This window comes from Lepidochelys kempii, chromosome 21 (genome assembly GCF_965140265.1).
Source record: "Lepidochelys kempii isolate rLepKem1 chromosome 21, rLepKem1.hap2, whole genome shotgun sequence".
Classification (NCBI taxonomy): domain Eukaryota; kingdom Metazoa; phylum Chordata; order Testudines; family Cheloniidae; genus Lepidochelys; species Lepidochelys kempii.
The window spans coordinates 4,893,762-4,910,388 of record NC_133276.1 but is presented as its reverse complement, the minus strand read 5'-3'; the positions used below and the strand labels follow the sequence as shown (position 1 = coordinate 4,910,388).

At 45.1% G+C, this 16,627-nt stretch overlaps 1 protein-coding gene across 2 annotated transcripts in view; it reads right to left on the bottom strand.

Annotated features, from left to right (window-relative positions):
• Nucleotides 1-871: 871 nt before the first annotated feature.
• The window catches only part of CD34 (CD34 molecule), a 32,249-nt gene continuing 16,493 nt past the window's right edge, over nt 872-16,627 (bottom strand). The window contains exons 2-8 of one of the 2 annotated variants that reach the window (XM_073319713.1): nt 13,363-13,524; nt 12,205-12,473; nt 10,786-10,869; nt 6,989-7,145; nt 6,511-6,563; nt 3,139-3,303; nt 872-1,101 (exon numbers count right to left, since the gene is read on the bottom strand). In XM_073319713.1, coding sequence (XP_073175814.1) covers nt 910-1,101; nt 3,139-3,303; nt 6,511-6,563; nt 6,989-7,145; nt 10,786-10,869; nt 12,205-12,473; nt 13,363-13,524 — 1,082 coding nt within the window. In that variant the 3' untranslated portion in view covers nt 872-909. The other variant, XM_073319714.1, reaches the window with a different exon arrangement.

Sequence of the window (16,627 nt, the reverse complement as noted above, 5' to 3'; positions counted from 1 at the left end):
AGAGGAAAAGGCTGCACTTAAATACAAAGATGAGGCTAAACCAAACCATCACAGCAAAAGACATTACAACTTCGGAGGTGATGGTAATCAGAACCCAGATCCATATATTGTAATGGGCCCAAGCCCCTGCTGGAATTTGGAGTTGTTTGTAATCTGGATCCAAGTTTTTCTGGCTTGAGCCCATATCTCATTAGAAGCAATTCAGTTGCTATATGACACTTTTTTTTTTTTTTTTTTTTAACATATAACAATGAGAGCACAGAACCAGAGGGGTGGTAAATGGGTGGGACTTGCAGTTTTGGGGCATTCACTTTTGTAGTTCAGAGGATAGTAAGGGGAGGCCATTTCCCCACTTTTTGGAAGTGTCTCTTATGCAGACAGCCCCTGATTCTCCACTCGGAGGTCTGGAAGCTAGGTTAATAGCATGCGTCTTTAACAAGAGACAGTAAAATGCTCCATTGGCTCATGAAGGATTAAGCCCTCTCCTCGCTCCCTTCCCTTCCCTTCCAAGTAAAATCAGAATCAAGTCAATTTCTTACAAAGCTGACATAGCTCTGAATTTCCAAATATCTTCCCCACCCTTTGCTTGGGTGGTTTGACTGCTGATCACATCCCATTCTCTTCTGCTAAAGGAAGAGCAAAGAACCCTAGCCCACAACCTTAGTCCTGTATTAGCCCCTAGAAGCACCTTGCTAGGGTAGTTCAACACCGTACAGCACAGTGCTACATTAGCTCTGGGGTTTAGTGTACTTTAGAGTGGGACTTTGGAGTTCTTCAGATAAAAAAGGGTTACATTTTCCCAGCCATCCAAGGGATAATCTCTCCCTTATCCCCCGCTCCTATCTCTTCTCCCCCACCCCCCCACCCCCGCTTCAAATCATGATAATAAGGCAGTCACCCTGGCACGTTTCACAATTCAGTGTCAGCAACAATGTGCTGCCTGGCTGAATGTCCATTTTTTGAGGATGCCTGTCCAGTCCCATTCTTCTGAGCCCCTCTGTTGTGATTTGGCTTCTCCTGAGGCTCGGACTGCTCTTGGGAGGCCACGGTGACCACTGTGTTTCCCTGGCTACCGTTTTCAGTGTAATAGAGGTCTTCATCCTAAATGGGTACATAGATAACAAATGCAGAGTTAGCAAAAGGAAAGGATGAACAGCAACCAGCTTAGATGCCAAGCAGGAGCTGCAAGGCTGTGAACACCTTCATGGCGCATAATAGCAGCAGGCATGGATACCAGCTTCTGTCAACAGGAAGGAGGTAGGATACAGGCCTTAACTGTGGCATTGCAGTACTAAGGGTTAGGCCCAGTCAGGGAGTTATTTCTTCTCAATGACCTAAAAAGCAGAACACGCTGGTTTTTGTGCTGTTCAGATAAACAGGCCCAGGCTCTGCCTTCCTTGGGAGTTTGCACACCCAGCCCTGGTTTCTCCAGCTCTCTTTTCCACATGGGTCAGGCAGGAAACATTTGGTTTATACCCTTTCTTATCTTCAGCCTGCAACTCAGATAAGCAGCTTTCAGTAATGAGATAGCAGGGGCTTAAGCCACACATTCTTACAACTTAAATTTGGTTCCCTGTGGTGGTCTACACACACACATATTATTACCATCCAACTGTCAAGTGCATTAAGAAGCAGGGGCAGGTTTCACCTGCCTCTGAAGCAGAAGGTTACGAGACAGTGTTGTAGACCAGACTAGATGGACCACTGCTCTTGTTCTGCTGTGACAGCTCTGAAGGCCCTAAATGCAGCAGATCTGACAGTAAGGCCAGCAAGAGCTAGGGACATGAGGCTGTATGTGAAGTACACTTGCCAATAGAGTGTATCAGGAAGGAGATGCAGGCTGACAGAGTCTGAGGCCCTCTATTTGTCCACAAAGCCATGTACAGCATAGGCAGCAGGAGGACAAACACAGAGTCCCCTCCCAATATGCCTCAGTCCTGCCCTGGAATGGACATCTCTTACACAAAAGTGGAGTTCCGGATCTATGGCCCAATTTACTTTTTGGCTTCTTTGCTGAACCATCAACTGTGGTGATGGTGGTGTTTGTGATGGAGACACCTGTCCACTGGAAACTGGATTAAGACCCCCAGGCTTATTTAACATAGGGAACATCAAATCGCCATTAGATACCAGTGACTTTCAGTCACTGCCAAGGTGGGCCAGGAGGTTAGATCCAGTGCCCTAGAGGTGACAAGCTCTGTATCCTGTTACCAAGCCCCTGATCATATCATCTACTACACATGCACTGTCATTTGCATTCATGCATTTGGGAGGATCCGTCCCAGAATACTGAACTTTATTAGCCTCCCACTGTATAACTGCACATGTGCAACTAGATGAACATGCTCTGACTGCACTTCATAGAAATATTCAAGTCTCCATAAATCAGTGATAAAGAAGGAACCCCCGGAACTCAGCAAAATCTGTAAGAGGAAAAATATATATAGGAAAATATTTTCTTTCTTTCTTGATGTTCTTTATTATCCCCATTGGTTAAGCGGGGGAAACAACCTTTATTACAGCATAGATACAAGTTAGATGTATACTTTGATTATTAAATGTAATGATTGCAGAAAAGAATTTCATTTTCAGTGGCAAATTCACATGCTTTCAGAGTCTCTGGAGGAGTCTTCCCAGGTGAGTTCTTACTGCCAGGCAAAAGAAAGTGTTAGACCTAGAAGTGACAGGGAGCAAAGGATAGTGATCCCCAAATGAACGGTCAGAGAATATTTAATATTAGAGAGGAAGAGAGATTTCCTTTCACTCTTCATGCTTTGGGGTCTAGCACAGCTGTTTATGCCTCTCTTATCTCCATCTCCCCATTCACCACACTCAGGCTGGTTCAGTCACAGGCTCACCACGTTTTCTGTTTCCCTGTCGGCCTGCCTGTAGTGGCACTCAGAGCAACAAGCCGTCTTGTCACACCTATTCATACATTCATAAGCTATAGGCAACTTGTACAGAACATAAGCTGAGCCTCTCTCGCCCCCCAAACAGAGACTGGTAGTGGCGCTTAGAGGTCTTTGGCAGTGGGTCACTCCCTTAGAGAGCTTGTGACTCTGTTGCATTCCCTCCTCCGCATTCCTCCTGTATTTTGGTTTCTCTCTACTTCTTGTTTTGCCAGCTATAAGCACTAACCAGCCTCTCTCCCCTGGGGCTCCAACTCCGTCGTTTCATAAGGAAGTATCCAGCCAAACTCAGAAATGCCAGCAAGAGTCCAGATGTGACCAAGGCAATCAGTGTCTTCCGGGGACTGTTCTGGTGAAGTCCAGGACTCTCCAGTGTATGGGATTTTATTCCAAGCTGGAAATATACCAAACAGAGCCAAGAGTCTCATAAACAGGAAATCTGTGCATGCACAACATCTGCTGAGAGCATTCCATATTTTAAAGACACAACTTTGTCTTCCACCCCAGTTCTTTATATATACAAACACACACACACACAGGGCTTGACCCATCTCCCAAGGAAACCAATGGAAACTCATTCGCTTCAGTGGGAGTTGAATCAGAGCTTTAGAGCCAGGTTGAAAGCCCCACAAGCCCAAGATTCTCCTTCTCTAGGTCAGCTACAGCACAGGCCAAAGCAGTGCAAGCTTTCCCCACACTGCCCCAACACTGCCTTACCCCTGACCTGCAGGCACCAACTCTAGGGGAAAGAAATCCCCAGGGCATTCAGTCCTTGGCCCCTCTGCTGAGACTGACAACCTTTATTGGAATTGGAAAAGATTCAGAAAGGGCAACAAAAATGATTGGGGTATAGAACGGTTTCCATATGAGGAGAGATTAATAAGACAGGGACTTTTCAGCTTGGAAAAGAGACGACTAAGGGGGGATATGATAGAGGTCTATAAAATCATGAGTGGAATAGAGAAAGTAAATAAGGAAGTGTTATTTACTCCTTCTCATAATACAAGAACATGGGGCCACCAAATGAAATGAATAGGTAGCAGGTTTAAAACAAACACAAGAAAGTATTTTTTCACGCAACGCACTGTCAACCTCTGGAACTCCTTGCCAGAGGGTGTTATGAAGGCCAGTACTATAACGGGGTCCAAAAGGGAGCTAGATAGATTCATAGAAGATAGGTCCATCAATGGCTATTAGCCAGGATGGGCAGGAATGGTGTTCCTAGCCACTGTTTGCCAGAAGCTGGGATTGGGTGACAGGGCATGGATCACTTGATGATTACCTGTTCTGTTCATTCCCTTTGGGGCACCTGCCATTGGCCACTGTCAGAGGACAGGATACTGGGCTTGATGGACTTTTGGTCTGACCCAATATGGCCGTTCTTATGTTACGTTCTTATGTTCTGGATGAGAAGCAATGCAGAAGCACAGTTTTGTATAATTTTTATTCTCTCCATCTCCGGGGCCCTGGGTTGTGCACTCTGTAGAGCCTACACACCCAGGATTGAAGGACCGCACAGCTCACTTGCATTCTAAGCATCCTCCTCAGTACCCTGCGTTTAACTCCCCTAAAAAGAGTTTTCGCCCACATGAGAACGTTATGTCCTTGAGACGTAGAGCACAGATGCAATAACTTAGTTCATGTTTAGCTGCTGGGTGCCATTTTTTTACAGGCACCTGGAGTTCAACTTTACAAGGTAATGCGACCTCAGTGGTGTATAGAGAAGATTAATTAATGTCAGTATGGCACTTTGAAGAGTTATTATTGGGACCCATATCCTTTTAAAAAAAATACTACAGTCCATTACTGTAATCATCCAAAGCACTGCAGCATACAGTAGTGATACCAGAGGACTCTGTGGTAATGGTTGTAGAATGCTATAGTGAGTGTGTGCATACACACACACTCTGAATTTTCAGAAGTGACAGGTGATTTTGGGTGCCCAACTTGAGACACATTACAAGGCCTTGATTTTCAGAGGGTGGGTGCACAGCTGTTTCTAAAAATCAGGCTCCTCTAAATAGTCTCAGGTCAGACACCCAAAAATCACTAATTACTTTTGAATATTTAGTCCCCCCTCCCCCGCCTTTTTTTTTTAAAGGGATACACTGGCAATGGGTACTTCATACATATTTTGAAGTAAATAAAGTAATAAGAGATTCTGCTGCTGGGCTTAGAAAACACTTGATAGTGACTTCAGAAAGTTCATGGTCTTCCCAGAGGGAAAAGTGCTGAAGTGATTCTGGTTCCAGGATCCCTAAACAGATGAGGCTTCTGTGTAGGTCTGCAAAGCCTCAGGAATTCCCTGTCAGAAGATTTCTACAGGATGAGTGTAGGGCTGCATTCTGTTCTGGTTTTCCCAGGAAATCAGTAAGGGTGCTCAGTATGCATTGCCAGCTGTCCAGTTTTATGGGGTCGGGATCATCCCAGAAATGTCCTGTTTTATGTATGTCAGAGGCGGCAACCCTAGATGATTGGTTCATTCAACATTTTGAGCCCCTTTTGTACCAACCTGTGTGTTGCAATAGAATATGGCAGCATTCTTTAAAGTGCCGCCTTGTTAGCATCAGAGGACCTACAACAGAGGTGGGCAATCTATGGCCCGCAGGCCACACCCGGCCCATGGGACCATCCTGCCCAGCCCTTGAGCTCCCAGCTGGGGAGACTAGCCCCCAGCCCCTCCCCCGCTGTCCCCCCTTCCCTGCAGTGACACCGCCGCATGGGCAGTGCAGCTTGCGCCCGCCCACCTCCCAGGCTTTCCAATAAGCCAGTCCTGCCGCTCTGAGCGGCATGGTAAGGGGACAGGGAGCAGTTGGATAAGGGGCAGGAGGTCCTGGGGGGCAGTCAGGGGACAGGGAGTGGTTGGATGGGGCGGAGTTTCGGGGGTGGGGGGTGGTCAGGGGATGGGGAGCAGGGGGCAGTTTGATAGGAGTGGGAGTCCCGGGGGGCAGTCAGGGGACAAGGAGCAGGGGGGTTTGGATGGGTCAGGGATTCTGAGGGGGGCAGTCAGAGGGCAGGAAGTGGGAGGGGGCGGATAGAGTGCAGGGGCCAGGCTGTTCGGGGAGGCACAGCCTTCCCTATCCGGCCCTCCATACAGTTTCACAACCCCGATGTGGCCCTCGGGCCAAAATGTTTGCCCACTCCTGACCTACAAGGCACCATTGGGAGGTATATTATTCCTCATGTAACAGGAACATGAATCAGTGCTTAGATCAGAATCTGTTTAGAGCACAAAAACAATCTGATTAGTACAGACAGTGAAAGATCCCCTGTTTCTCCCCAAAACAGATACAGCCTAGCAAGCCTCCTCCACACATTGACTGACCTCTGACCACCTCTAGGGAACAAAGGGGTTGATCTCTACAGCCCATTGGTGTCTGTCTCCTCTGACTGCCAGCCACGATGCCCATTAAAGTGGCATAGTGTTGATAGCTGGACTGAAATCATCTTATTTATAGTTGGTCACCAAATGCCCCTGAGATAGTAATACTTTTCAGTTATCACCAACCTGGACTGGATTTGAACTATCAGTGAAAGACTACTTTATCCTAGCCCATGAAGCCATCCAGTTTCCCATGCTTAAGTAGCTTAAAGCATTTACCTTAGTTAGATCAGACGTTGGATGTTGGAGGAGCTTTTCTATTGCATCTGCATCTGCAGTTTTCAAAACAGAAAGGTTGTGACATGAATGCCAACAAGTCAATACTTCCAGTTTATATCAGTATTGAAGAGACAAAGGAGAAGCTGTGAACTGCCCATTCATTCTGCAGGAAATGCTGTGACTCAATATAAGCCAAATAAATCTTTAGTTAAACTCACTTAATAGAGAAAGGAGAAGAACAGTTACAGAGCTGATATGTTCTCTAAGAATTCTGCTTTCTAGTCTGTGCTTTAGTGTTAGTTTTTCGAGCACACGTTCATATAACCCCCAGCTCTGCCTCCACAAACAAGTCATACATCCTCACGGTCCACCAACTGTTAACTTCCCTCTTTCCCACAGAAGCCCCCACTTTCCTTCCTATCCCCCATACACAGACACAGTGGTCACAACAAAATCCAGAGACATTGGTTCCACTAACCTTTACTGCCAGCCTGAATGAGCAGCATGCAGAAGGGATCCACCTCAGATTTGGCGAATTCAATGTGGCATGGCGGAGAAGAGAAGGGATTGTCGCGTGCTGCTGTGTCACAAATCACCATACCTAAATCTGCTCCCTTTGTCTTTACAAAATTATTCTGCAAAATTCCCAGAAAGAAAGAGTTATTAAAAGAAACTGGACAAATCCACAAATGGTCTCCCTCAATGACATCTAAAACATATCACTAGCTTGTGTTATTGTTATCACTTACATTGCAATAGTGCCTGCAGCCTTCTTACCAGATCTGGACCCCATTGTGCTAGGCATTGTACAAACATATAGCCAACACCAGTCTAACATCAGCTCAAACTGGGAAGCAGTCTGATCCAACAGACTGAGCAATGGACTGGGAGCCAGGGACCACAAACACCAATTCTTCCTCTTCCACCAACTTATGTGACCTTGAATGAGAAATTTCACTTCTCTGTGCCTGTTTTCCCATCTGCCAAATGGGAATTTTGATACTTACTCACCTCACAGAACAATTTTATGCTTGTAAAATAAATTTTAAATATTAACGAAATTTTAAACATTTATTTTTACCAAGCCTAAATTTGGGGTCTAAGGTGCTTAGGTGTGTCCCTTTAAATCTCAGAATGAGAAAGAAGCCAAGGGAGGCTTTATTGTTCTGAAATTGCAGGCACTATCTGCCCCATTGTCATCAACTAGGAGAAGAGGGAAATAACAAAGAAAGACTGGCCTTCCTGTTTAGGAAATGTGTTTAGTATTTCTGATGGGTTGTTGATCAAAGACGGAGCAAAGAATAAAATCTTCTCACTTTTAGCATTAAAACGACACTTCTACTTAAAAACAATAGTGACTCTTGGGTGGCGGAAGGGAAAAATGGATTGCAGCTTTTTCCTCCTCTTGGCCAACTTGAACACCAAACAGGATGGACCTTCTCCTGAAACCTGTGTACACACATACTCTGGATTGGGATCAGGGCTGGACTTTACTAAAACTGGGTCACCATTTCTTAAAATATTCTATCTGGGAGGGGGCTGGACAGCTCAGAGTGGCTGCTTAGCACTTTCTAAAATCAGGCCCCTCTGATATGTGTCACACTGGGTACTCAAAAAATGGAGATGCCCAAAAATCACTAGGCTAGTGGTTCTGAAACATTTTCTGTGCATGGCCCCATTTTTACCTATATTGCTTCCTGCAACCCCAAACAGCATGGAAGATGCCATTTAAAAACAATGTCTTCCATGCAGCATGACCTTGCATGCACCAGAGGTGGATTATGGTGTTGTGGGGTCCTGGGCCAGAGCAAGTGGGCCCCTCCTTCCACCTGCAGTCTCCCTAACCCCCCTACCCCCGTGACTCCTGCCAGGGAAATGGGGTTAAGGCATGGGGTCTTGCTCTCCACCCCTGCAGCACTCCTGCCAGGAAGCAGGGTTGCGGTGTAGGGGTTTGCCCCGCTCTGCCCGCCCGGCAACTCCGCTCCCTGGCAGGAGCACAGGCAGGCCAAGCGGGGCAAACCCCTGAACGCCAACCCCGCTCCCTGGCAGGAGTGCCGGGCAGGTGGAGTGGGTCCAGGCACAAGGGCACCCATTTTTCTGGGGCCCCCCAGATGGCCAGGGCTCCTGGGCACAGGCTCCACTGGCCCAGTGGCTAATCTGCCACTAGCATGCACATACATGTGCAGGGTCACGCTGCATGGAAAGCTCCATTTTGTAGAGCAAAATAGTGTCCTCCACGCAGTGTGAACTTGCACATACGGTACATGTGATGTCATGCTGTGTGGAGGACACCATTTTGTAAAATGCACACTTTGAATTGCCACAACCACATTTACTGATGGAGAAACCCAGAGTTTTGGAACTGTTGCACTAGTCACTTTTAGAAAACATTGGCCTAGCTAAGCACCAAACAATAGAAAACCTCCCAGTCACACCAGTAAAACCATTTATACTGGCTTGTTGTGAAAACAGAAGGTTTAAAACAACCAGTTAGTACTATTTCCATATACAGTAGTTTGTTTTGGGGTTGGGGGACTGAGATGGGAGGAAAGACCTGTGTGTATTTACTTTTGTCTGCTGTGGAAAGAATGCTTGAGAGTGTTAGAGTTTCCTTTGCATTTAACAGAGACAGACACCAGATTATTGCATGCATGCCTTGGGAAAGGCCAGCAGGAAAAAGGAGAAATGACTCAGCCTCCTCTATCTACTCTCCTCTCAGACAGTTATCTGGTTTTCAGGTTCAGCAGTTAACCAAGCTTGGAGATCAAATTGTTTTTTCCATGCAATGATTAGTTAAGGTGGAGGCATGAGGAGAGAGGCACCATGGGATAAGGGTATCTGGAAAAGCCATTGTTAAAACTGGGGTTGTTTAAAGCATTTCATATTTGGGGATTCCAAGTGTACGAGCAGTCACATGCGACTTGCAGGAGTAGCTGGAATCCAAGGGCAGAGGACCTGTGTCAAACATACTCAGTGATTTGCCCAAGGTCACATGGGAAGTCTGTAGCAGATGCAGGAATTGAACCCTGAGTCCCAGTCCAGTGCCTTAACTTCAATACCATGCTCTAAAATTTATTTTTATTATTTAATTTTAATTTTTTTAGATTTTCCAGCATTTCAGTCATTCCCAAGGGTGAGCACAATTAACAGGACTCATTTACTAACTTACCTTTAACTAAATACACCCAATTTCTTGGACAGTGAATCTCCACCAGAATATAGAAATATACAAAACCTCACATCTGACAATGCTGTCTGTTTACTGCATCCGATGAAGTGAGCTGTTGCTCACGAAAGCTTAGGCTCAAATAAATTGGTTAGTCTCCAAGGTGCCACAAGTACTCCTTTTCTTTTTGCCCACTAGATGGCATCTGTGTTTGTGGTCACTCACTCCCATACCTTTCAACATGAATTGTTGCTAAAATACTTTCAGCATGAATATAAACAGGAGAAATGCCAGTTAATAGGTAATTTACAAGGAAAAGTCAATAGAATAAGAATCTATCTCCCCCCCCCAGTGATCTCAGTGTGGCTGGCTAATGGAGGTAAAGTTAATCACTGTAATTTCACACCAGTTAGCAGTCCCACAAGATTCTTTACCATCTAGCATTTGTCTCAGGTCTTCACCTGCTGCACAGTGAGTTTATTCCCCTGCAACTTCACCTTAGCTGATCCTTCCCCATTCATCTCATCTTAGTTTTACAAACAAATAATTGCACTAACAGTTTCCAACTGGACAAGTTCATACAGACCTGGGTTACCCTTCAAAGCCATTGAACTGGGGCAGTGAGACCCAGGTTCCACCGTGTCCACCTTGTCTGACCCAATTTCCTCTCCATGCCAGCTGGCAGTAAGGGAAGAGGAGGATGGTAAGGCAGAGGAGATAATGTGTGCAGGACTGGAGTAGGTGTGTGTGTTTGTGAATAGTGATTTCCTGTTAAACAGGAGGAGACAAAAGAAGTTGAGGTGGCCCCAGGTTGCACCATGATGGAGAAGGACATGATTGAATTCCTCCTGGTGACTCTTGTTGTTGTGTACTCTGTGCTCAGTCAGCAGCAAGCAGTTTGCACTCCCCGTGCTCTGGGAACGGAGCACAGGCCGTAAATACAACACTAACATGCCAGGCACCATCAGCTTTGCTGGCCCCTTGTGGCTGCAAGGGGCCTTGCTGGCCCCTTGACATGATAGTAAGAACCTGCCCCAAAAACCTCACACTGTTCCCATGCAGCTTTAAAACAAGGGGCCACTCTGCCCACCTGCATAGTTGCTACTTACACATGTGTCGGGCTCATGGAGATGCAAGCAGATCACTCTGGGCTTCTTCACATGTTTAATATTCTGGCAAGCGATGGTGTAGGGCTAGAAAGTAAAAAAAAATACAGCTGCATTTGTAAATTGCGTAGGTACAGAGAGACAGGTCAGGACACATGGCTGCATCCCTTAGGCAAGTCTTTGAAGCTCCTAGATAACAGGCGTCTTTCTATTTCTGTATTCAGAATGGTTGGGATTATGATCCTCAAGCTCCACTGATTCCCAAACCCTGTTTTATCAAGGAGTTTTCCAGGCCACATCCTGTAATTACACTGCAGAAGATGGAGTGGGCAGGCAGTCTCTACAGAGCTGTTCTCTATATGGCCTGCATGTATCCAGGTTTCCTGCATCCTGGCCCCTAGGTACAGCCTAACTGTACTAGCTCTGCCATCTGCAGCCTTTACTTAGATTCAGCCCATTATGATTCACATCCTTAGGGTGAGGTTGCTTGCTCTGCTCCCCAGCTGGTTGCTAGTCCTTAAAAACTCTGCAAAGAAAGGTTCCAATTCCACCTCTCTGGCAATTCTAGCCCTATAACATCTATTGCCAAAATAGTCCCATTGAACCTATCCCATGTAGCCTGCTTGTCTCAAGTTGAAAAGCGTCACTGTGGTAATAGACATGCCTTCTGAAAATCTGTTTTAATGGCAAACCTCACTGTATCAGGAAGGCAGGACAGAGCAAGCGGGAACAGACTGAACTGCAGCAGGGAAGATGTAGCCAAAGGACATGAGATCACCATGGCTGGAGATACTCCATACTAAGCTAGAAATCCATCTATCCGGGATGGTTTGAGGAGAGTGAGAACAATTCTGCAGCAATATCAGAGGCAGCCCACTAGAGGTTCCTTGCAGCCCAAAGAAATCTAGGATATGCAGTGCCCTACAAGCCGTTCCACTAGAAATGTGTTTGTATCAGTTGCGGAATCCCTTACAACACGCTCATCAATCCGAGAAGTGTGCTTTTTTCAAATGATCTGCCATATCCAGGCATTCTGGCAAGGGGTTCCATGAAAGACAGTGCCAACCGGTAACTCCTGGCAATTCTCTAATGCCTTCAGGGGGTCTCAGAACCATAAATGAATATAGCCTCACAGCACCCGAGGGATAGGGCAGTCTCATTATCCCCATTTCACAGAGAGGGGGAAGTGACCTGCCCAGTGTCACAAAAGGAGTTTTTGGGAGGGCCGGGAACAGAATCGAAGTCTCCTAACTCCCAGTCCTGTGCTCCAGCTACAAGGCTGTCCCATGTCCCATACGTGCGCAGCACTGGATCTGGTTTAACACAGCATGGTATGAACAAACCACAGCTTCTGAATAAAGTCTTCAGGAACAACATGCTCACCGTGATTCATCAAATGCATAGTCAAGCACTTCCTCCTACCTCCATGGTGCTACTAGGCGGGGGTCCTGTGGCAGCTGAGTGGGAAGTTTGCTTTGTGAGGACAGTAGTGGCTGTCGAAACCATTTCCAAAGTCGTGGCTCGTGCTGTCGTACTGAAAGGAGCCTGTGATGTGTTCGGCTGTGAATCGGGAGATGTGTTCACTGACACTGACTGGTCTGACACTTGCATGTGTGTTTGGGTGGGTCCTGTGGAAGTCGCAGGGCTGGTGTCTTCAGTCATTTTGGTCGTTTCAGCAGTACTTTCTTTTCCTGCATAGAAAAAAATAGGAGCATGCTTAAGGCCTCTCGAATCAAAGTTTGTCATTGTAGTGACAGAACTGCAATATTGTAACCAGTGGTACTAGAATGTATTATCGGCTGTAGAAAACACAGACATTAGATTTGCTTCGTAGTTACCTAACTGTTACATGCACACGCTGCTTACAATAGGCTAATATTCTGTGTGTATTCTACAAGTGTGTAAAGCTGCTCTTGCTTGGCTCACGCCCCAACACTGACCTCCCCAGTGCCAACCCTGCCTTCTCACTGGACTCAGAGCCCTCAAACAAATAGATCGGTTGATTTTAAAAAAAAAAAAGTATGTGTCTCTTTTTAAGATCCTTCAGCTTGAATCCCCTCAAGCTCAGGCTTATAGCAGAAAGGCAGACATCTTACATTTAAAGATGCTATATGCAGAACTCAGAAAGGGAGTGCAGAGACATGTGAGATAACCAGGGCATCTGATCATTATAGTTTAGCCTGCCTGCCATCCCAGATCTAGTGATCAGACTGCTTCTCCTAAGCAATCACTTTAAAGCAAAGATGGGTTCAAGCTGCAAGTTTTGGATCTGAATCCACACTTCTCTAAAGAACAGAGGTAGAAGCAGAGTCTGGAATACAGAAGTATTTCAGGACCCAGGGGACAAGTTGGGGTTCACATTCGTGGTTCCGTACTGGACTCATTTCTAAAATATCATTTTGGTTTGACCATGAGTTAAAAGCCCATTTCGATGAGACAACCTGTTCTAAATCATCCTTTGGGTGCCTGCTTAAAGTTTCACTTTCACATCTTGTAAATTCAGTCACTAAAGCACATCAGCAAATGGAAATTGCAGAGAGCATGGAGAATAATTAGCAAGTCCAAATCAATTTCCCATACCTTCTGGTGCTGGTGAAATATTTGTAGGCTCCAAGGAGATCATTGTTTCTGTGAGAGCGACAGTTGTTGTTGCTGGTGTTAGACTGGCGATAGTAGCATTCATCGCTGAAGGTGAGGTAGTGGCTGGTGAACTGTGGTTATTTTCACTAGAAACTTTATTGTCTGGGGGGAAAAGGAGTATTAATTTGTAGCTAAAAAGCACAATATGGCATCTGTTCTAAGAGCTGCAGACTGACAGGACTCTGATATTTCAGTCACATGCAACATGAGAGTCCCTTTCTGAGAAGAAATATGTATGATTTTTGCAATGTTTCTTTTGTTTGTTTTTACAAGGGGTTGGGTTTGATTGCTTCTTCCCCTTTTCTGTTTGAAGGCTTCTGATCCTTGGGCTGTCCTGTTGGTACTGACTGTCCTTTTGACACTTGGATCTGGGGCAGCAGAGGAGGGAGGTTTAAGCCCCCCCCATCCCACACACATACACACTGTCCCCTAGCCTTCAGGAAAGGGTGGCAGACTCATAGACTTTAAGGCCAGAAGGGACCATCATGATCATCTAGTCTGACTGCCTGCACATTGCAAGCCACAGAACCTCGCTTACCCAGTCCTGTAATAGACCCCCTAACCTCTGGCTGAGTTACTGACGTCTTCAAATCATGGTTTAAAGATTTAATGTTACAGAGAATCCACCATTTACACTCTTTTAAACCTGCAAGTGACCCGTGCCCCATGCTGCAGAGGAAGGCAAAACCCGCCAGGGCCTCTGCCAATCTGACCCAGGGGAAAAATTGTTTCCTGATCCCAAGTACGGCGGTCAGTTAGACCCTGATCATGTGGGCAAGACCCAGCAGCCTGACAAACCTGGGAAAGAATTCTCTGTAGTAACTCAGAGCACTCCCAATCAAGTGTCCCATCACTGGCCATTGGAAATGTTTGTTACTCACAAGTTGCAGATCGGCTACATGCCATTGTAGGCAGTCCCATCATACCATACATACTCTCCATGAATTTATCAAGATCAGTCTTGAAGCCAGAACTTCACTCCTCTGATGGTTATAAACCTTTGTCTAATTTCAAGTCTAAGTTTATTGATGGCCAGTTTATATCCCTAAACCATTCCCTTCCACAATAGGATCACTGTACCAGGACTGGCCTAGAGATTGACCACCCCTGAGTAGCCCCATGCCACCTTGAGGAAAAGGCAGAGCTCTCTCTGGTATCCTCTGTTAATTATTTAGTTTTGGAAAAGTTTATTACATTCTCTAAAGGGGAGAAAAGGGATTTTTAATAGTTCTTTTCACAAGCAGACAGTTTTTTCCTTGCCAAAAAAGCTGAACAGCCTTATAATTCATATGGAAGAAATTCAGAGACCAAACAATCAAACTGGGACATATCAAAGGCTCAAATGTTAATCTAGTTTCTGTTTGCAACTCTAAACAAGAATGGAGCAGCAACTGGACATGATGGTCCTGGTCCTACATTAAGCCCCTGGGAATACAGGAGTCCAGCTGTGCAGAGCTCAAAGCAGGACTGGATTGTACACTGGCCTAAATTAATAGGTTTGGGAGGAAAGATTCAGCATTTCAAAAAGACCACTTGTGTGCTATAGGAAAAAGAAATGGAAATTTCAAACATATTCACATTACTGCAGGCACAAACTCTTTCAGGGCCTGATCCAAAGCCCGGTGAAGTCAATAGAAACATTCCCATAGGCTTTGAATCAAGTCCTTGTTGACTAGAGATGTTGCATCTCTTTGAGGCAAAATGGAACATATAGAGAATCATCAAATATTCTCATTTAAAAGTTTGTATATTTCCTAGTAATCACATGATATGAGATAAATATGCCACCTTTGACTTTGCTTATGTGATATTTGAAGCAAGCCTTAAACATCGTTGAAGGCTTTTCCTCTCCTGTTCTTCATGCTTTTTTATTCCTCTCTGGAAACCTATTTCTGTTTTCCACAAACTGGTTCAATACCTACTTCACATTCTATGTGTTTTTAGATTCTTGTAAAAAATACATTGATTGTTGCATTAGTTTCTATCCAGTAGTGACTGAACTCTAAAACGTGGAAGATAAATTATTTCATCATTATTCATTTTTTCAGAACCTAACAGAGATGATATTAAGTTCTTTATCAGCTGCTGAGCATTCTAGCTCTGACCCAGCAAAACACTTAAACTTGTGCTTAATTTTAAGCATGTACGTAAGTCCCATTGAAGTCATGCTTATGTACATGCTTAAAGTTCAACAAATGCTTACTGTTGTTCTAAATGGGAATATTTTCCTGAACTGGACCCTTAGTGCTTTGCTGGATTGGGCCCAGAATGCTCAGCCCATGGGAGAATTGGGCCCTAAATTACTTTACGGGATTGATTACAGAAATGGGCTTAATCCATGCTGTTGTCAAGCTAAATATACAGGAAATATTTTACAATCCAGATTAGGTAACAGACCCTTTAAGAAAGAAAAGTGACCCTTGTCTCTTAATTCATTAGATTAAAATTGCTAACTGTTGATCCTGGAAATTCTGAAGTCTGAGTACAGGGTTATGTTATGAAATAAAATTTTGTTTGTATGCGCATGCATGGGAGAAATATTGGAATGCTGAGGAGTTGCCAGCTACACAAGCAAAACACACGATGAGGTAGATTCACAAGACCATGTTGAGATGTCTCTGGCAAAGGTTTGGGAGCATTTCAAACCTCCACGATTCATGCCTCATGTGAAATCCTTCATAATCTTGCACAACATACAGTCAGTATTGAGAAAAACTGGAAGGATTTTGTCATGAGACAATGAAATGATTGGAAGAGCATGTAAAGAAGGGAGAGAAATTCATTGCAAATAAGAATGATGCAAATGTTACAAGGAACCCACTACAAGACAGGCTTCAGGGGCAGGTCACTCCAGCCAGGGATAGTTTCACAGACCCTACAGCTATTTAGCCAAACAAAAAAATGAGCCAGAAAGCTGGGTGAGGAGAGAGAGAATCTCAGATCTTCATCACATTCTGACATGGGTACGAGTGCCAGGCTCGTGTCTCTGTGAGAGTGCATCTACTTCTTAGATTCATAGATATTTAGGTCAGAAGGGACCATTATGATCATCTAGTCTGACCTCCTGCACAATGCAGGCCACAGAATTTCACCCACCACTCCTAAAAAAGACCTCACACCTATATCTGTGCTATTGAAGTCCTCAAATTGTAGTTTGAAGACCTCAAGGAGCAGAGAATCCTCCAGCAAGTGACCCGTGCCCCAT